We start from the raw sequence: 23,499 nt of genomic DNA, 5'->3' as shown, positions 1-23,499 counted from the left end.
CTATTATGTTCTTTTAAGAAGTTTATCTCAGATATGTGGGATATTAGGGTGGCTGTTGCTTCTCTCAAACGGAGGGTCGATGACTCGATCCCAGGTCCCATTGTTGGGGGTTTCATTCCAGGTCCAACTGCCATCAGGGTGCGAATGGGTGAATGTGACTTAGAATGTAAAAGCGCTTTGAGTGGTCAGAAGACTGGAGAGAGCGCTTTATAAATACAGTCCACTGAGTCCAGTTACCAAATCTACAATACAGGCCATGTAGTAAGGCGTTAAGTGTCAAAATGTTCACTTATATACTTACTAAGAGTTAAAAGACATCTTTGCTTTAGTCGGGAATTGTGAAGTCAAATTTTCAGGGATATAAATAATAGAATAGATCAATATTGTTGTAGCAATTTTAATAACCATTCTGACTGCTAACAATACACCAATCGATTGGAGAAACGCCACAATAGAAACTTGAGAACGGCTTGCCATAGGTCAGGGGTTCCCAAACTTTTCAGCCTACGACCCCCAAAATATTGGTGCCAAAGACTTGCGACCCCCACTGTCCCTCAAATTGATTTAATGTGGCTTCATTTAGCTGGTCTGCAGAAAATTAGCCTACCTATATGAGCATATGGCAGGGTTTCCTGTGCCATTATGAATGAACCTACTGCTACTGATGATATTACTGCTTTTGATAATTAACTGTTCACTAACCCTAAACTTAGGAGTCATCTGGCAACAAAAAAAGACAGAAAACTCATTACATTTTCCATTTTCAAGGTTTTATTTCAAGTTTGTCGATTTTCTGTACTATAATGGGTAAAATATACTGTCTTTAGATAACTTAAAAAAAGAAAAACACTCTGGAAGACATCTCACGAACCCGCATTTGTGTCTTGCGACCCCCAGGGGGTCCCGACCCACACTTTGGGAACCCCTGACATAGGTGATGCTTGCATTTGGGAATTACTATCATATAAAATAGCAACAGGCACAGATAAGAAATTAGCTTAACGAGGTAAACAACTGCGCAGTATCAAATTGCTTTACCATGGAGAGAAGTGATAACAAACAGTTGAAGGAAAAATAAAACTTTAAAAATGTATGGGATAGTTAGGGCCTAGTTTCACTTGCAGTTATTCAGAATGTATTTGGAAAGGAATAGATGAGCTGTGTTTTTTTTGTTTTTTTTCATAAATTCTAAAGTAGGGCAGTCCTTTCTTCGCCTCTACAGTCTCCGAGTTTTGATTGAGTACTTGAACGCATCATTTAGTCCATCCGGGTCCCTGGATGCTCAGCTGAAGGTGGCGGCGGTGATACTGTCCACAGTTCAGCGCGGAGCCAGACATAAACATGAAATACAAAGTTTGAGCTAAACTTACGACTGAAATCACTGAATTAAAAGCTTTTGTGATGTTTTCTTTTGAACTTCGTTATCTGTTACGGACCCAGACGAAACTGTTTTATCGTAATCATAAGTAACGTAATACTAGTTATTTGGTTTAGCAAACATGAGCTAACTTAGCTACTCTGCAAGGAGAGAACAACATTGTCTTTCGCATCCAGAGGAAAGAGGGAATAACTCAAGCTGACTTAATCGGAATCTTGGGTCCCTAAGGTAAGTGTAAGTTGCACATATACCATCCAGTATAATTCGGATTTGTTTTAATACAGCAAATTAGCTCACGCTAGCTAATGCAGCTGGCTAACGCTGCAGTTGATTGCAGCAGAGCAAACCTCCGGTCAAAATGCATGTCAAGAAAATGATAGTATTCACACATTGTTATAATTAGATGACTGAGGTAAACACAATTAACACGTGGGTACTGTGAGAAAGAAAATGACCCCTTCAGTCATGAAGGATTATTTGAAGACTCCATGAGATCCCATTTGACAAGTCAATCATAAGATAAGATATTACTTTATTGATCCCTGGGGGGAAATTCAGTTGTTCTAGCAACCCAGACATAAGTACAATCAAGAAGAAGTACCAATTAGTAAAATAAGATAAGTAAATATAAAGGTAGAATACAATTTAGATACATACAGTGTTACAAATGGATTAAATAGCAGTTATTACAGGCAGTATTAAAAATGATTCAGTAGTGACAGGTTGACATGGTGTGATTATGGTTGGTAATGACAGATTAAGCAATTGTATAAATAGATATGGGTATGTAATGTGACCGTAAGTTGTAGTAAACAATAATAATGTAATATAGAATAGTATAATATAGCAAGATAATTATATAATATAATGTAATATGCATTATAATGTCATCAGCAGTCAGAGAGTCAGTACGAGATGAGATGCGGGAGTGTGACAGACAATGCAGGGTCATTGGTCAGTGTGCAGTCTGTGGCTTCCATCACTTTAACAGTCTGATGGCAGTGGGCAGAAAGGAGTGCCTGAAACCTTCAGTGGTGGAATGATGCGTTGACTGAACGAGCTCCCCATCAGCCACAGCTCATCATGGAGAGGGTGAGAAGGGTTGTTCAGGATGGCTCGCAGTTTGTCCATCAACCTCCTCTCAGCCCCTGACTCCAGACTGTCCAGTCTGGTTCTAGGCCAACCACAGAGCAGGCCTTCTTTACCAATCATCACCAGAAAACGAGCCAAATTTGTTAACTGTGTTTGTTTTCCCCCCCTAAGGATGTCAGACTCAGACAGTGACGAGGATCAAGATCGCCCTTTCTCCATAACTGGCTTCCTCTTTGGAAACATAAATGAAGATGGACAACTCGAAGATGACAGTGTGCTGGATAATGTAGGTGTTTTTAACATGTTAATTAAAGCAGGTGTAAAATTGAGAGGCATCATCATGCATATGTTTTCAACTCAATTCGTGGTGGGAATTATACACTGTGCTATGTATACCTGTCGGAATCTGGTTATCTTGTATTTTCACCACTTATTTTTGAATTCTGTTTCTGCTGTTTGTTTTCACTCTAGGAGTCCAAAAAGCATCTGGCTGGTTTGGGTAATCTGGGTCTGGGCTCGCTCATCACAGAGATCACTGCCAATGATGATGATGAGGACGACGAAGAAAACGGAGAGTCTGGGGGTGGAAGTGGGAATGTGGATGCAGAAGGTCAGATTATATATGAAAATTCCCTTTGCATGAATTGAACAAGGGATAAAATGAGATTGTAAAGTTTTAATATTTCTCTGATTCCAGGTTGGGTGAAAAGCACAGAAGATGCAGTGGATTATTCTGACATCAGTGAGGTCGCTGAGGATGAGACCAAGAAGTACCGTCAGGCCATGGGGACTTTGCAACCCAGCAGGAATACAGGTGATCAACTTTGAGCTCCAAGAAAGAATGATATGTTTCACTGTTGCTGCACTCAATTGAAATATAAACCTTTATTATCTTCATGTGGTCTACAAAACCCATGTTATCTTGAAAAAAACCATTTCTATTTTTAGTATCAATTCCAAAAATCCCCCAATAGTTATTCAACCTTGCAAAGGGCTCATACTTTTATTAGATTATATTTTAACTTCTACTGTGTCTAATTGAAAACTGTCATATTTCTTCAACATAGACGATGAGGATGACTATGATGCTGACTGTGAGGACATTGATTCTAAGCTCATGCCTCCTCCGCCCCCACCAAGTCTTCCTACAGCTGCCAAGAAAGAGGAACCCTCCACCCAAACAACAAGTGGTAAGAACATGTGTACACTCAGACCCTGTAAGGACATGTAACAGACACTGAAGCAGCCAAGATCGAAAGGTGCCGCAGAGACTTAGTGGGATCGTGTTTGTGACTCGTCTTGCCATAAATCAAAGTCAAAGTCCAAGGAAAGTTTTCTATTTATTAACAAAACACACAACAACAAAAAAATCAATACCAAAAAAGATCTAAATAAACGATGATAATGACGATGACGGTGGCAGTCAACAAAAAATATTCAACCCCACTCACCCTCTTTGTATACCTGCCGCCACACAACTGAACAGGTACTTCAAAGGTAAACCACACCCATGAACCCAAAACCGGAAATTAAGTAAACCATAAAAAGGAAATAATCATGATTAACAAATAAGACATGCAAATCAACACTATGGTCCCTACAGACACTACAGATAATCATATGCTACATTCAGTATCAAACCATGTAAGGTCAGTGTCTCAGATCTACTACTAAAGATGAGGCGTGATTGTCTCCGCTGCTGAAATCTGTCATTGTCTCTCATCACAGTTGGAGAAGAGGGTGACGGCATCATCCTGCCTTCCATCATCGCTCCATCCTCTACGGCAGATAAGGTTGACTTCAGCAGCTCCTCGGACTCTGAGTCAGAAACTGACCGGCCCTGCCAGGGTTCAGGAGCTGGAGGCCCCCCAGATAGTCTCACTCTCCCTCTTGCTGGCATCATGCAAAAAGATGCTGCTAAAGCACTGCCAGGTGTCACAGAACTATTCCCAGAGTTCAGGCCTGGAAGGGTAAAGCACCTCTGCATGTGGTTTTACTTCATTACTATTTTTAAAATAAAGGAGTGTACTGACACTCTCTGTCTCAAATTTACAACCAGGTGCTCAGGTTCTTACGACTGTTTGGTCCTGGAAAGAACATGCCTTCAGTTTGGAGGAGTGCTCGCAGAAAGAAGAAGAGGAAGCACAGAGACCCTCAGCCTGGGACCCCTCCCCCAGAAGGAGAGTCCACAGAACAGAGCCAGGACAAGAAGTCGGGATGGGTTTATGAATACGCAGCCGCTCCACCCCCAGAGCAGTGTCTCTCTGATGACGAGGTAAATCTTCCATTTTGAAGGGGCTATGAAGGTTTGCATAATGCCAAGTAGCATCAGCCTGGTTACATGTCATGCTTCAAGTACTTTTCACTCTTCTTGTGGTGTCCAGATTACCATGATGGCTCCGGTTGAATCAAAGTTCTCTCAAACTTGTGGTGATGGGGACAAAGAGGCAGAGTCGCGGCCTAAAGTTGCAGAATGGAGATATGGTCCGGCTCAGCTCTGGTACGACATGCTTGGCGTCTCCGAAGATGGGAGCAACTTTAACTATGGGTTTAAGCTAAAAGAAGAGACCGGCGAGCCTCAGAGGGAAGAAGCGCCCAAAGAGATAACAGAACCCACACATGAGGTATGCATATCTGGACAACTGTGGCCATAAGGTACACATTTCTGCTGCTGAATGAAATGCTGATGTTGTGTTTTATATTTCACTAGTTCCTGAGGCAGGAGGAAGATGACAATAGTGATGGTAACAATGAAGATGGGGAAAAGGATAGACAAAGCATTGAAGATGAGCTCTTCCTCATGGTCACTCAACTGCAATGGGAGGACGATATCATCTGGAATGGGGAGGAAGTAAAACACAAGGGAACCAAGACTCAGCGAGCTAGCTTGGCAGGATGGCTCCCCTCTAGCATGACCCGAAACGCCAATGCTTACAACGCACAGCAAGGTAAGTAAGCAGGGGAAAAACTCTTCCCGAAATAGGTCCTTTATTTGATCGAAGTCTTTTTAAAACAAAAACAACAACCATGCAGGGCTAATGTAAACACTATAATCTGTTCTCAGGTCTGACAAGAAGTAATTCACAGCTGGTGCCACCTACACCTCCACCTATGCCCAAAGCTTCTTCAATCTCTGGCTCTAAGAGGGACAAAAGCAGCCATGATAACCATGGTGCTTTTCATTTTCTTGGTCAAAATACAAATGAAAGATTCACTAGAGATTTGATCATTCCTAACATCTCTTCTTTGTGTGTGCTCTCTTTATTTGTTTTTCCTTGCTCAGCCTTTCAAGAAGAAGACTCTCCCTGGTTCTCCATTTTTCCCATTGACAGCGAGGAGTTGGTGTACGGACGCTGGGAGGATAACATCATTTGGGATGACCAGGACATGGACCGCATGCTAATGCCACCTGTTCTTACTCTGGATCCGAATGATGAAAATATCATCCTAGGTATCATCAAGATTCCTTTCCTGTTAAAGCTCCTGTGAGGAATGATTAGCTTACACCTGAACTACAGAAGCGAATAAGATAAGATAAGATACTCCTTTATTCATCCCGCAATGGGGAAATTCACTGAGTTACAGCAGAAAACAAGAAGGTGTACAGTACAAGAATTCCAATAATAATATATATAGAAAAAAAAATATCCATCAGAGACGAAAGCTTGGCCATAATTCTCCTGTCAGCCACCAACTCCACAGAGTCCAGGACTGAGCTGGCCTTCTTCACCAGTTTGTTCAGTCTGGCTCTCCTGTATCCTGTCTGCCCACAGCAGGTGAAATGCTAATAGTTGAATAGAACCATTAGCTAACCAGTAGCTAATCTTTCTATTGGCACACACTGTACTGGGGGGGGGGGGGGGGGGGGGGTGAATTTTTTTCTAACACAACGGTTCAGAAGATAATAAGATTACGCCCATATAAGGACATGACTGACGTGACTCCCGGTCGGGAACACATAGCTGTTGGCTAGGAGGCTCAAACTCCGCCTCTTTACGTCACACTATGCCTGATTGAGTTCCGCATTTCCAATATGACTGCCGACGTTGACTGGCTTCAAACAGCGTTCAGGAACAGATGGGTGACGTCACGGATTCTACGTCCATTATTTATAGTCTATGATTCATATGCACTGTTTTGTCCACAGGGGCTCCAAAATCAACACAAACTTCCTCACAGGAGCTTTAAAATACACAGAATGATCCTTTGTTGTTTAATCAGTCCATTCAGAACATCATATTTGCATACATATCTTACCATTTTACATGAGTGTAATTAATTCATGATTTTGCTACAAATTGGTAACATCCCAACTGACTGCTGATGTTAGTTTGTGGGACTAGTGCAACTCTTAGAACTGAAACACAGTATTGTCACTGCACTTATGTATGCAGTGTGTGCACTTACAGTAGATGGCATTCAGCAGTAGAAGAAGAGGAGAAGTATTATCTCTTCAATAAATTGCGTACATTTTCTGTCTTTTGTAGAAATGCCTAATGAAAAGGAGGAGATGACTTCCCATTCTCCATCAAAGGAGAACAAGAAGGAAACTGCAATCAAAAAGAGCCGCATCCTGCTGGGGAAGACTGGTGTGATAAAAGAGGAGCCACAGCAGGTACGCAGCCTCATCAGGGCAGGCAGAGGGACAGGTTTGATCATGTGAAAATGGCAGATTTGAAAGATGTACCTCTTCAGTGGAAACATTGAGGTTATTTGAAAATGAGAGCGGTGCAATCAGTCCCAAAAAAAAGGAGAATCAAGGCTGTGTAAGAGGACTCGTTAGAATATTATCCTACATCTCTGGTCAAACATTAAAAACATTTTTAAATGATTTTTCTCTCTCAACTCAGAATATGTCCCAGCCTGAGATGAAGGACCCCTGGAACCTCTCCAATGATGAGTTCTATTATCCCAAACAGCAGGGTCTGAGGGGGACCTTTGGTGGAAACATCATTCAGGTGAGATAAAAGCAGCAGACGCAGAGCTGTGATCGTTGAAATGTCAGGTGGTGTAACTTGATTGTGTAAACTATGTCTTTAACAGCACTCCATCCCAGCTCTGGAGCTGAGGCAACCCTTCTTCCCCACTCACATGGGGCCCATGAAGCTGCGTCAGTTCCATCGCCCTGCTCTGAAGAAGTACTCTTTCGGAGCTTTGGCTCAGCCGGGTCCTCATGCCGTCCAGCCTCTGCTTAAACAAATCAAGAAGAAAGCCAAGGTGCAGCCCCGCTCACATCAAGCACTGTTACTCCCTCAGATAACCCTTTAGTATGTTTGTACTGAACATCTTTTTTTATTCTTTTTCTGCATAGATGAGAGAGCAGGAGCGTCAAGCATCAGGAGGAGGAGACATGTTCTTCATGCGAACCCCACAGGACCTGACAGGCAAAGACGGAGATCTGATCCTGGCAGAGTACAGTGAAGAGTTCGCCCCGCTTATGATGCAAGTGGGCATGGCTACAAAAATCAAAAACTACTACAAAAGGGTGAGTTCGGCTGTGTATTTCTCACATGACTCTGCATTTCCAGCAGTTTTAATTTGAAGATTAAAACTTTGGATTAATTTAGTCGTTCAAAAAAAAGCAAACAACTATTGCGTCCTACATTTTGTCATGATTGATGACTAGCTGACCTTTAAGGTTCATGTGGCCTCGATTGCTTGGTCTTGTCAGTATGCCCGCTACAACATCAGGAGGATCAGACACTACCTGATGCACCAGGCCACACAGCTTCTGGTACAGGCCCTGGTGATTTCACCCATTGACTACTGCAACTCTCTTCTAGCAGGCCTCCCTGCATGTACATTTAAACTTCTGCAGATAATCTGCAGATAGTCTGGTCTTTAACCTGCCCAAAACAGCACATGTCCCCCCGCTGTTAATCTCTCTTCACTGGCTTCCAGTGGCAGCTCAAATCAAATTCAAAGCTCTTCTTCTGGCCTACAAAACAGTGACCAAAACGGCTCCTGCCTACCTGGAATCCCTCATCCAGGTTTACACTCCCCCTCGCCCACTACGTCCTGCCTGTGAAAGACGCCTGGTGCTCCCAGCCCAGCATGGCTCTAAATCTCTAGCTATACTGTTCTCTGTGGTTCCCAACTGGTGGAATGAATTACCCAACTCCTTACGATCCGCAGAGTCCCTTTCTACTTTTAAGAGATGTCTGAAGACTCAACGGTTCAGGGAACACTTATAGGCACTTAACCTGACCCTTCTACTCTTTGTCTTCAGGGGTAGAATTAATCAGAAGGTCTAAAACCCAGCTCTTACTGAATATTTAGCACTGAATATTGAATGCTGTTGAATGTTGAACGATATTGTTGACTTGAATTATTTGTTGGGATTAGCTGTGTATCATTATCTTTAAATAAAAATAAAAACAAAAAACCTGGCACTTCTTCTGGCACTAGATTGCAGAACCTGTGGCCAATCAACTTGAAGCACTTTGTTGCACTCACTAAGGTTTTTCCCTCCAGTCTAAATTCTTGCTTGTGTTGTACGTCGCTTTGGACAAAAGCGTCTGCTAAATGAAATTGTAGAATTTACTGTTAAATCTCACAACATTTGCAGACATGAAATTGTTTGATATAGTTGTTAAAGTACATTGTGGTAATTCTACTTTGTTCTTCAGAAACCTGGAAAGGATCCAGGAGCCCCGGACTGTAAATACGGAGAGACTGTGTACTGCCACACATCCCCTTTCCTTGGTTCTCTGCACCCAGGACAGCTTCTCCAGGTTAGTAATTAGCACAGTCAAACATTCAGTATACAGATCAGCTGCTACGTGCAGCTTCTCCTGGTCTGTTCATGCAGGCAAACTGTGACGTGTCGTCTTTTTCTTGTAGGCATTTGAAAACAACCTCTTCCGTGCTCCGATCTACCTGCACAAGATGCCAGAGACGGACTTCCTGGTTATAAGAACGCGGCATTGCTACTACATCAGAGAGATTGTGGACATTATCGTAGTGGGTCAGGAGTGCCCTTTGTTTGAGGTCCCTGGACCAAACTCCAAACGAGCCAATACTCACATCAGAGACTTCCTACAGGTGCACTTCAGTTGCTTGACATCACACAGAAAAGCTCCTGCTGTTCTAGAAAATGCTCAGCTCTTACATCTTTTCTCCTGTAGGTGTTCATTTACCGCCTGTTCTGGAAGAGCAAAGATCGACCCCGCAGAATCCGCATGGAGGACATAAAGAAAGCTTTCCCGTCACACTCGGAGAGCAGCATCAGGAAACGGCTCAAACTCTGCGCTGACTTTAAGCGTACAGGTAGAACATGCTTATTCATTAACCGTGTGCCTTCCATCATTCAGTGATCACAATCCGTTGTTGGACTAACCTAACCCAGCTGTGTTACATCAGGGCAGTGTTGAGGTTGTAGAGAGTGATGTGAGCTCAGCAGTGTGTGTGCCTTGAATTGACAGAGAGGAATCTGAGCAGGGTCAGAGCTTTATACAACCTCTATGGACTGTACTTTGAAGGTAAGATGTAGAGTAAGGACAGTAGAAAAACACAGGAGCAAATATTTAATACACATGCACATCAGTGAGTTGTTGGTTTCTGTGTCTCCTCTGTGACAAGAAGTCTAACGTAAGTGTGTCCACAGTGAAAAGTCTGACAAAGACAGGATCATGATTTTTGTTATTATACTGCAGTTGTGATCAAACAGGTAAGGAAAGAAATGTCTCACAGTGTCTTGTCCTCATGTCAGGGATGGACTCTAACTGGTGGGTGCTGAAGCCTGACTTCAGACTGCCCACAGAGGAGGAGATCAGAGCCATGGTGTCTCCAGAGCAGTGCTGCTCTTACTACAGCATGCTGGTGGCAGAGCAGAGACTCAAGGTAACACAGTCTGCCTCTTATGAATCCCATATCTTCAACACAGCTGAGTGTTACTGCACTAAACTTTATTTCACAACCCGTTCAGGATGCTGGATATGGTGAGAAATCCTTCTTTGCTCCAGATGAGGAGAACGAAGAGGACTTTCAAATGAAGATTGATGATGAGGTATTGATCCAAGTATTGATTGAACACGATGAGGTGAACTTTTCCTGAATTGAGATAACAAATTAACGGGTCCTTGTCTTCCATCTCGTAGGTGCGGACAGCTCCTTGGAACACAACTAGAGCATTCATTTCTGCCATGAAGGGGAAGTGCCTGTTAGAGGTGACAGGTGTGGCGGATCCTACAGGCTGTGGAGAGGGTTTCTCTTATGTCAAAGTGCCCAACAAGCCCACTCAACAGAAGGTCTGATCATTTTGAGAGAAAGCATGCCACTCATTGTTCTGTCTTATTGAAATAAAGAGGGTGAAAGTTTTAATCTGGTGTGTTTTGACAGGATGACAAAGAGCCCCAGCCCGCTAAGAAGACAGTGACGGGAACAGATGCTGATTTGAGGAGGCTCTCGCTGAAGAATGCGAAGCAGCTGCTGCGCAAGTTTGGTGTACCAGAGGAAGAGGTGAGACCATGGTTATATATACCTTACCGAATTTTACTTCCGGGATAAATAAAGTATTTCTGATTCTTATCAACAGTACTTTTTCATCATGTGTTAGCCACATGCTGCCACGAAGAAAGCAATGAAAGTGAGATAGATGTGATCAAATGACGTAAAGATCTTTTATTTGAAGATAGCTTCAGAAAGTCTAATGCTCACTCTGACAAAAACTCTTCTTGCAGATCAGGGATGATTGTAGTGGTGCGCGGTATATGCGGTAGACAGTATAAATTATATAAATTTGGCCTACGGTAGAGATTTGGACCCTACTGACCAATTAAGATAACACTTGTTGATGACGTCATCGTACCTCTCTCTGTGTAAAATTGGCTTCAGACACAGAGACCACAGAGCAGGTGGAGCTGGTTAAAAAAAGCGGTGCTACGTCAGTGATTTGGACTTGGTTCGGATTTAAAACGTTGTAAACATTTGAAAGTTGTGTGGAGTGACAGTGTCTGCAAGCAAAGGTAACACGAGCAATGTGTTCTACCATCTAAAAACAAAACATGTCCTCGAGTATGAGGAGAGCCAGAGGATGCGCTCCACTCAAACGCCCAGTCAGTCTCTGAACACAGGAGGGAAGAAAAAAGTGTGCCCTACTACTACAAAAGCCATTACGATACACTTGTGCAAAGACATAGTCCCTTTCCAAACAGTGGAACACAGCGGGTTTCAAGACATGATTAAAACCCCTGATCCGCAATACGTAGTGCCGAGCCGCAAGTATTTTAATGAAACAGAAATGCCCAAACTGTACGGCCAGCTCCAATAGAAAGTTGAAAAAGACCTCTGTGAGTAGTTGTACTGTTTTTATTTAAAATATCAGCAATGCTATTTGTTTGTTTGCACTATTTTGCACCATAGAGTGCTGATTTTTAATTTTGAGTTTTGAGATCTGCACAATAAATGTTCTCAAAATTACATTATGTCTGTTTTTGTTTCCTTTTGTTGTTTTTTACTTACTTTTTTTATCAATTCAGCTGTGCTAAAGGACTATATAATCCATTCAGAACTTCCATTATGATTTTTACACTTAAAGTTTATATTGCAATACATACTGTTACCGTGAAGGGATTCAATTTATACAGCAATATGAATTTTAGGTCATATCGCACAGCACTAGGTGATTGGTCTTGCGGCATATTTTCATAAAGACAAATGCACAGAAAGACGTGAATACAGTTTAAGGAAGAGAATGTTTGTAGATTCACTTTCTGAAGTTGTTTTTCCTATTTTTTAGATAAAGAAGCTCTCTCGATGGGAGGTGATTGACGTGGTGAGAACCATGTCCACGGAGCAGGCACGTTCAGGTGAGGGACCGATGAGCAAGTTCGCTCGAGGCTCGCGCTTCTCCGTTGCTGAACATCAGGAGCGTTACAAGGAGGAGTGTCAGAGGATCTTTGACCTGCAGAACAAGTGAGACTCTTACTCAGGGTTGTATCTGTTTTTACAAAGATTTCTATCCGAGCAGGCCTTGAGCTGTTTCTTTTGCCACAGAGTGTTGGAGTCCACAGAAGTGCTCTCCACAGACACAGACAGCAGCTCAGCAGAGGACAGCGACTTCGAGGAGATGGGAAAGAACATCGAGAACATGCTGCAGAACAAGAAAACCAGCTCCCAGCTTTCTCGAGAGAGGGAGGAGCAGGAGAGGAAAGAGCTTCAGAGGATGCTGATGGGCGAAGAGAGCGATCGTGACCATAAGGGGCGCAAGGAGCGACGAAAAGGCTTGTGTGAGTCTGAAAGGACATATCGGCCTAAGCTGTGGAATATTTCAAATATGATTTTTTTCCTCTGTTAAAATATTATTTATTTTCTCTTTATAGCCAGCTCCTTATCCACCAGCTCTCACAAGGACGATGACACATCCTCCGTCACCAGCCTGAACTCCTCAGCCACAGGGCGGAGACTCAAGATCTATCGCACCTTCAGAGACGAGGATGGAAAGGAGTATGTGCGCTGCGAGACGGTACGCAAGGCTTCAGTCATCGACGCCTACACCAGGATCAGAACCACCAAGGACGACGAATTCATGTGAGTCTCCAACTAACCACAGTGTGAACTTTGACCTTTGAGTGTTACACGTCTGGAACATTTCCATCTCTAGTAAAGATAATCTACACGCCCATAAAACAGGAGTGGATTGCCTGCAAATCATTTTTAAACCTTAAATTTAATTGAAAATAGTACAAAGACAACACATGAACTTCAGTTTTGATGCAGATGCACACAACATTAGGGGTGGAAATTGATAAGATTTTATCAATATCAATGCCATTGTCGATTCTGCTTATCAATCCAATTCCTTATCAATTCTCCTAATGATTCCCAAGTATTTTTTTGAGGGGGAAAAAAGTAGTTCTTTTTTCCAAAATTATGTCTGCACGAGACTAAACATGAACATATTCAACTTGAACATACTGAACAATAAGTTGACCTCATTCTCGGCCGCGTGAGTCCGGACATGGTCCCTCAAGCCTGGGTGAAAAAACTTTGAATTTGGAGAGGAAAACACTTTTCCTCCGCGGGCCATCGCAGAGGTAATTTACCCGCTCTCGGTGCCTCATTTTCGGCCACGTGAGTCCGGAAGAAGCCCCTGGAGCCTGGAGGAAAATGTTTCCATGTTTCCTCGTGGTTGAAGGAGTTCTGCGTTGCTGAGTGTGTGACGTAATGCAACGTACCGGGACGTGACGTTGTGCTGGGAAATGAATCGTTAAGAAGAATCGATAACATTTGAGGTGTACAATTCCGATGGAATTGTTCAATTGGAACCGGTTCTGAGTCGGATCCGGTTTTCGATTCCTACCCCTACACAACATACACTCATAGTTTGTCTTAAATTTATATCAAATGTTGCTGTTGTTAGTTTGTTGCTCTATGTATCAAATTTGCCAAAGACTTGTTTGTTAATCATAAAAATTATAATAATAATTGATAGGGCTTAGATGACGCTTACTCAAATATGCTTGACATGGTGTGAAAACAAGATATTTGGAGGTCCAGCGAGTTGGGCCGGCAATAGCAAAGGCTTCAGTGTTACATCTAATCTCTTTTTTTGCCATCATAATTGGTAAAAATGAAACACTTGTTTTTTGTGTCTTCTTGTACCTTCAGACGAAAGTTTGCCCTCTTCGATGAGCAGCACAGAGAAGAAATGAGAAAAGAGCGCCGGCGTATTCAGGAGCAGCTGAGGAGGCTGAAGAGAAACCAGGAAAAGGACAAGATCAAGGGACCTCCAGAGAAGAGGGCCAAGAAGCTGAAGGAGAGACCAGACCTCAAGGTAAAAGTAAGCTTGCTGACCCCGAATTATATTCTCTATCTCTTTATCTTTTTCCCTCTCTTTGGTACCCAGCTAAATGCAAACTTGTGACAAATTTGCTTGAGTTGCTATCCTTTCTTTTCCCTCAAGAATTATCATCATACAGTACGAGTAGATTCTTTTCGCGTTCCTTAATGTTTGCCTCTTTCCGCTAGCTAAAGTGCGGTGCATGTGGAGCCATCGGACACATGAGGACCAACAAGTTCTGCCCGCTGTACTATCAAACAAATGCCCCGCCATCCAACCCCGTCGCCATGACAGAGGAGCAGGAGGAGGAGCTTGAGAAGACGGTGATCCACAATGACAATGAGGAGCTCATCAAGGTGGAGGGCACCAAGATCGTGCTGGGAAAACAGCTGATTGAGAGGTAGCTGTTTGTTTCGACTAACTCAAAGTCAGTGGCCTCTTTTCCTGTTTTGGTTTCTAACTTTTTGACTTCTTCTGCAGTGCTGATGAGGTGCGCAGAAAGTCTTTAGTACTTAAGTTCCCCAAGCAGCAGCTCCCACCGAAGAAGAAGAGACGTGTGGGCAGCGCTGTGCACTGTGACTATCTCAATGTAAGCACCTTTTCTTCTTCTTACTTTAACACATTTTTAACTGAAGATCTCTTCAGCTGATGTCTTACAATGTTTTTGACTCTCCAGAAACCACACAAAGCCATCCACAGGCGTCGCACTGACCCCATGGTGACTTTGTCTTCTGTGCTAGAGAGCATCATCAACGACATGCGGGACCACCCCAACGTAAGATTCATCAGGCACACACTCACTTAACTCAGAAATATTTTATTTCCCCCTTTTACCTCCTGTACTGCTCTTTACGACATGTGTCTCATCTTTGCAGACATACCCATTCCACACACCGGTCAATGCCAAGGTTGTGAAGGACTACTATAAGATCATTACCCGGCCCATGGACCTGCAGACGCTGCGGGAGAACGTGCGAAAGAGAATGTACCCGTCCAGGGAGGAGTTCAGAGAAGCAGTGGAAGTTATTGTCAAAAACAGCGCCACCTACAACGGTAGGATTTCATATAGAAATATCGTCACCTTTTTAAAATAATGGCCTACGTCATTTTTTTGAGTTTTTGGGAAAACACAAAAAAACCTTACTAAATGCAGAGCATATGATATTTAGTAATAATTTCAATCAAAAAGGTCTTGACCGTGGATGACTGTTGACATACATAGAACGTTGTGTCATTTATGTAACATTAAAGAATAAAGTGACAATTTTCGAACATTCCAGTGTGACTTAGGCAACTTTAAACCTGGGTTAAACTGCCCTTTCATTCCATAGTGCAAACTCAAAACTGAAATTACCCTGAGTTCAATTAAACAAATGTCAGGTAAATCAAATTGGTAAGGAGGCAGTCCCTTTCCTCGCTTCTCTAGGTCTTCTTTGCTGTGTTTTTATTGAACTTAACCTATTTCCAACATCCAGTTTGACAACTTTTTGAAACCTGACTATTAACTGTCCTTTAATTCCTTAAAGCAAACTCAAAATGTAAATAACTCTAACCTAAATTGAACAAATGTCAGGTCGATAGTAAACCTTATCACTCACCGGTAGAAACTGATTCAAGAATCATGTTTAGAGCTTCTTCTGCACTATAGATTCTGTTGCTTCTTGAAGCAGCTGCCATCATGGAAGCTTGTTCAATTGCCCAAGTCAGACATTTTACCCTAAAGAATCAAAAATGTTGACTTAGGACAAGAATAAAATGGCCGAAGTCACCCTCTTGACATAGGTCATTGTCCTATAGGGCATAAAGAGCATAATAATCCAAAACTAAGGGTTAAGGCGATTTTACCAGAGGTGGCCAGAATCATCAAGAGATGATTTAGACCAAAAACTCATTTTCGTAAAAAAATGACTTAGGCCATTACTTTAATAGGGTGAAGATATATGAATATGCTTCCTGATGTGAACTGAAATATAAAAGTGTTAAATGTCTCTCTCTCTCTTTGTTCTATCAGGGGCAAAACATCCAATAACACAGGTTGCACAGTCCATGCTAGACCTGTGTGATAATAAACTCAAAGAGGTGGGTGTAAATGTTTTGATGTCACATCTTTCTGCCATTTTTTTATTTCCACCTTCAACTATTCTGTATATATATGCGTGTCTGTGTCTGTGTCTGTCTGTGTGTACGTGTGTATGTATGTATGTATGTGTGTGTGTGTGTGTGTGTGTGTGTGTGTGTGTGTGTGTGTGTGTGCGTGTGCGTGTGCGTGCGTGCGTGCGTGCGTTTTGTGTAGAAGGAGGACAGGCTAGTGAGGCTGGAAAAAGCCATCAACCCACTGCTGGATGACGACGATCAAGTTGCCTTCTCCTTTATCCTTGACAACATCGTGACCCAGAAAATGATGGTCGTCCCTGATGTGAGTTACTGTTTATTAAATCATAATATAATTGAGAACACTGACTTGGTTACTTTCCAACTTGGTTGATAATTGTCCTTTCTTGATTCCTCTTACTGTAGTCGTGGCCGTTTCACCATCCTGTCAACAAAAAGTTTGTGCCCGATTATTATAAGGTGATAGTAAACCCCATGGATCTGGAGGGCATCCGCAAGGTAGGAGTCACACAGGGAGTCACCTTTAAAAGAAATGTATCCAGGAGAAATGTTTAATATTTAATGTCAGCACTTTGAAGAAAATGTCCCTTCTTATGCATTTTGTTTAATGTTTTTGTATCAATTTACAGAACATTTCCAAACACAAATACCAGAACAGAGAGGTGTTTCTCTCAGATGTTGGTCTCGTCCACACCAACAGCATCAAGTACAACGGTGAGGGTGTTAACATGACTCTTAACCCCCCCTCTTAAAAGCGGTTTGACTGGGCATTGATTTAGTGGTTAGGGATGTAACGATATATAAGAAATAGATACAAATAAGGGTGGATTAAAATCGATTCAATAAAATTTGTATCGGGATATAATTTTGGAACAGTAAAAGGTACTATCTGCATCATACTCTGCTTGTTCAACATCATTAAGTCTCTTGCGCTGCTCTCTCGTCACTCGCTGAGTGGAGGTGTTTTAAGTTGAAAGCATGTTTTGATGTGAATCAGCTGACTGCTCACAGAGGAGAGGCTCAGCTGGGGGCTGCAGCTGAGTGACAGGTCTCCACGAGCGCCTTTTCTCTCCACCTCCGGACTGATTCTGACTCGGTTGCGCTCCCGGCTGACACATGGCCACGTTTAAATGCTTATTTTACTCAATAAGAACGAGTATCCAGAAAACTGGACACTGTGAGTCCAAAATATGATTCTGTTCAGTTGTCCTGTTGCAGTAAATCCACATGTTGTTGTCTGGGTCTTCACTCTATGGGTCCACTGAGATTATTTATAAGCCTGCTGTTCATCAAGTTGATATTCAGCGCGTTTAACATTTTGAACACCTCAATATGATCCGTAGCTGTTTAATACCGTCAGTTACATACATACATTGTGTCATGAAGGAAAATTTGATTTAGGTGGAAAACACGCATTTGGCATTATCTCTGATACGGAAAATGTTCACGTTTTTTTTAATGATTAAACGATAATTGATCGTTAACATTTCCAAAGATCGATCACAGGAATACTTGAAATTGACATCCCTAATTTAAAGAGATATACCTTATTTTTTTAAATATTTAATACTTTCCTTTGGGAATTGTTCACTTTCCTTTTCTCTATTATTGCTCTGAAATTTTCCAACAAGGTATTTTTGTACGGTCATTTAAGTTGCGGAAAAAAAGTGTGCAGTGGTTTTATTTGAGTTCCAACACACCCTAAAAATGAAAAAGGATTACTTTGTTTACAAAGAGATATAAGAGAAAAAGTATATATTGCAACTGTCCATATCTGAGTATTGAAATAAAATAATAGTTATCTAAAATTTGAGTTCAATCAAGTTTTCTTGAAAATCGTTAGAGAATCGTGAGTGAATCGTATCGTGACCTAAAAATCGGGATTCAAATCGAATCGTGCGTTGAGTGAATCCTTACATCCTTACTAATGGTTAAATTGCACGGCCATGTAGCGGGTGGCCTGGGTTTTGATTCCAGCCTGTGGCCCCCCTCTCGCATGTCTTTCCCTCATCTCTCCCGGTTTCCTACCATATCCACTGTCCTCTCCTCTATAAAATAAATGTGTATAAATAAGCCCCCCAAAAATATATTACTTAGCAAAAAAAGTGTTTGTTTAGTTATCACAAAAAAAATCTTTGAAGCTCACGATTCTTTTGTTTTTCTGCCACAGGTCCCGAAAGTCCTTACACCAAGACGGCTCTGGACATCGTCAATGTGTGCAAGCAGACTCTGTCAGAGGTTTGTTGATTCTTAGCCTTTTTAGTTTGTTCATGACACAGCAGAGGGGAGGATCATGTTCATTAGTATTTGTACAGTTTGATGTGTTGAACTGGGCTTTAGCTTATTATTCTAACTGCTGTAAAACACTGCTGGCTACAGTGGAAGGCTTTTAAAAGATGCTCTTTTATAATGCAAGGAAATGTTTTCTACCTCCTAATATAGGAAATTGTCTTATACCTGACACTTATGTGGACTTGCAACAAACACAGTGGGTTTTTTCTTTGAAAAGTAGTTAATGCCCCTGTAAAGTGCATTACAGTAGTCCAAAGGGGTCAAGATAAAAGAATGAAACAAGTGCTCAAAATCATTAAAAGATACAACAGATTTAATTTTGGATAAAAGCCTAAGATGATAAAAACTGGTTTTAACTACTGAGTTTATTTGTTGATCAAGTTTAAAATCGCTGTCCATTTTGATTCCAAGGTTTGTGACTATGGGTTTTACCCAAGTCTGCAGGGAACCCAGGTCTATAGGAGAGACATCACTGGCTCAACTGGGTCCAAAAACCATGACCTCAGTTTTATCTTCATTTAAGTTTAAAAAGTTGAAATCCATAAATAGCTACATTTGTAAAATGTAATTTTTGAATCAGGAGAAACATACTGTATGTTTCCCAAGTGTCACATATGTTCTCTTCTTCAGTATGATGAGCACTTGACCCAGCTGGAAAAAGACATCTCCACTGCTAAAGAGGCCGCTCTGGACGCTGCAGACCTGGAGTGTCTAGACCCGATGACGCCTGGGCCATACACACCACAGGTAGGAGACCAGCCCAGGAACTGTTTTGTGAAATACCTGGGTATTTTGCTCCACTTAGTTAAATCAGACACTCACACTCTGAGCTGTTCACGTCACACCAGGTAGAGTCAACTCCTCCAGGTAGCAGTCTCCTGCAGTGCTCCTGGCCCTTTGTATTTCTGCGCTAACTTTCCTTTCCAGACTTTCACTTTTCATCTATACAGTCTTAGTTTCCTCACTGTAGTGTTTCCTTTTTCCACCCTTGTTATTCCCTTTACTCCTGCTCTGTCTCTCCCTGTCTGTGTGTGTGTGTGTGTGTGTGTGTGTGTGTGTGTGTCGCTCTGTGTGGTGCTGTCCAGCCTGCTGATCTGTTTGACAGCGGGGCTTCAGGGAGTCTACCCAGAGAGACCAGCAGCCTTTTCTCTGAGGGACCTCTAGTGGTTGCTCCAGAGAAGAGAGGGGGGCAGGTATGGAGAGAGACAGAAATAAGGCTCCGATGACATGCCAACTCTCCCTCAAACTATCCACTAAGCACACAGCTTCATCAAAAGTCACACTAGAACATTACAGGCCGTATTGTATGAAAGAGTTCCTAGTTAGCTTCCTGTCTGAGTGTAAAGAGTGTACTCAGACTTTTATCATTTCGCCCCGCAGGGTCGCCACGGCAGAAGACCCGGGGAGGAAGAGTCAGATGTGGACATTGAAGGTTTTGAGGAGGATGATGATGGCAAACCAAAGACTCCTGCTCCTGTAAGAGAAGCAGATTTACTAAAAAATTAAATACATACCAGTCTTTACTGGTGTGTTATGATTGGCTGATTCAGTTCAAATATAAGAGATAACTTTAGAAGCTATTTTCTGTCCACACTGTCGTCAGTTTTTATCCGTATCAGATCAAAAGTAGCTGAAAACACTCTCATGACATTTAGGTTTTAGATGAATCCATCATTCTTGCTATGTATGTAACTCAATTTTAAGTCATTGATCTATAACTGGAGGATCTGTCCCATTCGTTTTAGGCTGAGGATGCTGATGGAGATCTCGAGGATGACGATGACGATGAGGAGATGTTGCTGCCGCCTCGCAGACGGCTGCATGAGGATGAAGAAGAGGAGGAGGAGGAATATGAGGACGGACATCCCAACCGCCCGGCCCAGGCTAGTGTGCTGTACCAGGATCTGCTCATGTCTGATGGAGAAGATGACGCCAGCGAAGAGGAGGGCGACAATCCGTTCTCCAGTGAGTGTCACGACAATACTGAAGTTAACAGCTTTAGAAGTGGTTTGTGTTTCCGTGTGTGCGAGATGTTCTGACTCATTTGTCTCCTGCAGCGATACACCTGTCAGAGAGTGGCAGTGACTCTGACAGAGAGATTGATGTGCGACCTGCACCTCCGAGGAGAACCCAAGAGACGGCTCGTATGGGCATGGAGCAGGACGAGAGCATGATGTCATATGAAGGGGACGTGCCTGATGAGCCTCACATGGAAGACAGTAATGTCAGGTAGAGCAAGACAAGCAACTCTTATAAGTTACTGTCAAGGGGATTATTTTTTTCTGGTTTCCATAAAGTTACTTCATGAGCAAAAAATAAGAGAAAATCCCGCTGCCTCCAATAATAGCTGTTTCTGATTTTTTGAAGCCCCATTTTGAAACAAGCAATTTTCTAAATATTGCTGTCTCAGGTTTCAGGAGTTCTGAAACACATAACTCATGCAGATTTATTTTCTACTAGAGAGCCTCTTTGTCCCGATAGAAACTAGGGATGTACATTTTAAGTATTTTCTGGGAATCGATTTTTGAAAATGTTAACGATCAATTATCGATTAATCAATAAAAAAAAACATTATTATTCTTATGTCAAAAACTATGCCAAATACGTTTTTTCCCCCTAAATTATATTTTCTACAGCAACAAAATGCATATAACTGACAGTATTGAATAAGGGTACATGTTTAACACTGATTATCAGCGATCAGGCTCATTAAAATATTCTCCACGGACATAGTATTATAAAGTGAAGGCTCATAATACAACAAAAAGTACTTCAGTGCTCACAGTCTCCAATTTTCTGTCTAGTCGTTCTTATTGAGAAAAATAAACATGTGTATTCGGTCAGGTGTCAGCCGGGAGGGCAACCGGGTCATAATCAGTACAGCTGCAGAAATGTCCAGACGGCTCTGATGTTGCTGGTCTGCAAACATAGCACACTAACAATTCCCACCAGTCTGTTGGCTTTGTATCTAAAGGTTAAAATTTCCTGTTTAAAGTTGTCAACCTTCGTGTCGTTGTTGGCAGCAGTTGTGTATTGATCCGCTTTAAAAAGCGGAGACCTGACCCGCAGCCGCCAGCCGCCAGTTGAGCATCTCTGCTGTGCTCAACATCTTTAACAGCTGATTCACATCGAAACATGCTTTAAACTTAAAACACCTCCTTAATAGCTGAGTGTAATATGAAACCACATGATGTTTGTTCCACGTGACGGAAAATTGAAAACAACAATGTGTGTTTTGAGTAATTTCTTAACAATCAATTAATCAATAATAGATTAATTGTGTACATCCCTAAAAGAAACGCAGCTGGTCCATCTCTTAACAAGCGCTGAAGTTCTTTAAAGGAGAATAGGAGCGAATATTTTTCAGACTGGTATGATGTCAAAAAATTCTAAACATAATCCTAATCATGTGCAGATTAATTTTTAGAGAGTTATGATCGGAGCTACTCTTATTGATAAATACTGTAGTGGTTATTTGACAAAAAATAAAACTCAAAATTAAAGCAGCCACCAGGGGACGGGGAGAGTGGATCGTACACAGGATCCAAAGATTGTAATTGTCCAGCCAAAAATGAAATGTCTTCTGTGTTTTAATAAATGAGAAAAGCGGTTTTATGGCCCTTACTTATCCTGGTAAAACAACATTCACCTTCCCCGGTGTCCACCCCTCCTATCTTACCTGCCCATTTATATACACGTCACCCGGTGTAAAAATATCAACCCATCAAAGTGCGTACTGAAATATATTAATAACACCTAAGGCATCAAACCTAATCCTATATTTACCTTAAATGAAATAACAATAAATTAATTAAAGTAAAATAAGCGAGTATATGAAACGATGGATATAGCTCATGAACAGTTGGCAGATATCAATTACAAACAAGGCTCAACTGGCAAGGCCCTACAATATTAACCTTGATAAAGTGAAGTGAATAGGAGATGAAATAATCCAAATGTCTGCAGCTTAAAAAAATCATCCAAATTTTTACCGCGTCTAGCTTTACAAATCTGTGATCTGTTTGCCTTTCTTCTTCCGTCTCAGTTACGGCAGCTATGAGGAGACAGAGAGCCACAGTCAGATGCAGCCGCCCAGCATGGGGAACGGGGACTACGGCATCAGCGAGGAAGAGGAGGAGGATGAAGAAGACGAAGCACGGAGGAGAGGCCCCGCCGTGCTCTCCCAGGTCCAGCTCAGTGAAGACGAGGAGAGCGAAGAGTTCAGATCTATCGGAGGTGACAGCGACATCGACTCGGACAACTAGTCGTGTTCTGTTTTCTGACCAACAAACAGTGTTAATAGTCAAAGTGAAAATATGGAGTTTTGTCAAGAGAATGTTTTGTATTATTTTGTAAATGATCGCTAATGTTTATAGCGTCCTCCTCCACTGCTGCACCTGCAGTATAGCACATTGTAAATTTTGCCTTTTTCATGTGGAGTGAATATTGTGTACCACGATGCCTCTTGATGTTGAAGTGTGTGAAGATGTTTTTTACTCTTTTAAATCATTCACAACCTGCGATTCTGTTCTTTCGACCGCACCGCCTAAATAAAAGAAGGAACAAACACACAGAAGGTGTTGAATGCTGAAAACATTAGAACATCGTGTGTGCGTCTTTACTCTGATCAAGACATAATCCTCGCTTTGAACCTATTCTGGTTCATACAATTGACTTATTTTGGTGTGTCAAAAGATGAAAGATGAGGAACAGTGGTTTCCTCATTCGCTGAGTTTTCGAGTTGCACAGGAAAGTCAAATACAGTAAGTTTCCCTTCCTTCCATTAAAAGATTTTTCAAAACTCACCCCTTCAAAAGATAAGACATACCAATGCAGATAAGCT

General features: G+C 42.0%; 1 protein-coding gene across 11 annotated transcripts; it reads left to right on the top strand.

Annotated features, from left to right (window-relative positions):
- The first annotated feature begins 961 nt into the window (after positions 1–961).
- Positions 962–23,255, top strand: taf1 (TAF1 RNA polymerase II, TATA box binding protein (TBP)-associated factor). 11 transcript variants are annotated; one of them, XM_034683242.1, is made up of 42 exons: positions 962–1,606; positions 2,642–2,756; positions 2,942–3,080; positions 3,168–3,284; positions 3,538–3,660; positions 4,199–4,440; positions 4,530–4,745; positions 4,855–5,094; positions 5,181–5,418; positions 5,535–5,642; positions 5,754–5,921; positions 6,958–7,085; positions 7,321–7,428; positions 7,514–7,687; positions 7,782–7,955; positions 9,100–9,204; positions 9,314–9,514; positions 9,598–9,739; positions 9,895–9,951; positions 10,182–10,312; positions 10,398–10,478; positions 10,570–10,719; positions 10,811–10,930; positions 12,210–12,385; positions 12,467–12,699; positions 12,793–13,000; positions 14,081–14,246; positions 14,441–14,652; positions 14,733–14,841; positions 14,929–15,027; positions 15,128–15,305; positions 16,264–16,331; positions 16,546–16,668; positions 16,770–16,862; positions 16,994–17,078; positions 18,535–18,602; positions 19,287–19,403; positions 19,742–19,849; positions 20,037–20,132; positions 20,402–20,621; positions 20,714–20,885; positions 22,702–22,921. In XM_034683242.1, the coding sequence occupies exons 2-42, from the start codon at positions 2,643–2,645 to the stop codon at positions 22,919–22,921; spliced, it is 6,027 nt and encodes a 2,008-aa protein (XP_034539133.1). In that variant the 5' UTR covers positions 962–1,606; position 2,642. The 11 variants fall into 11 exon arrangements, with proteins under 11 accessions (XP_034539133.1, XP_034539132.1, XP_034539136.1 ...); XM_034683241.1 differs by having other exon boundaries at positions 14,081–14,252; positions 16,549–16,668; XM_034683240.1 differs by having other exon boundaries at positions 1,273–1,606; positions 14,081–14,252; positions 22,702–23,255.
- Positions 23,256–23,499: the final 244 nt, after the last annotated feature.

The sequence above is a fragment of the Notolabrus celidotus genome, chromosome 5, assembly GCF_009762535.1.
Source record: "Notolabrus celidotus isolate fNotCel1 chromosome 5, fNotCel1.pri, whole genome shotgun sequence".
NCBI classification, from domain to species: domain Eukaryota; kingdom Metazoa; phylum Chordata; class Actinopteri; order Labriformes; family Labridae; genus Notolabrus; species Notolabrus celidotus.
The sequence above is the reverse complement of the archived record's forward strand: the minus strand, read 5'-3'. Positions and strand labels throughout refer to the sequence as shown.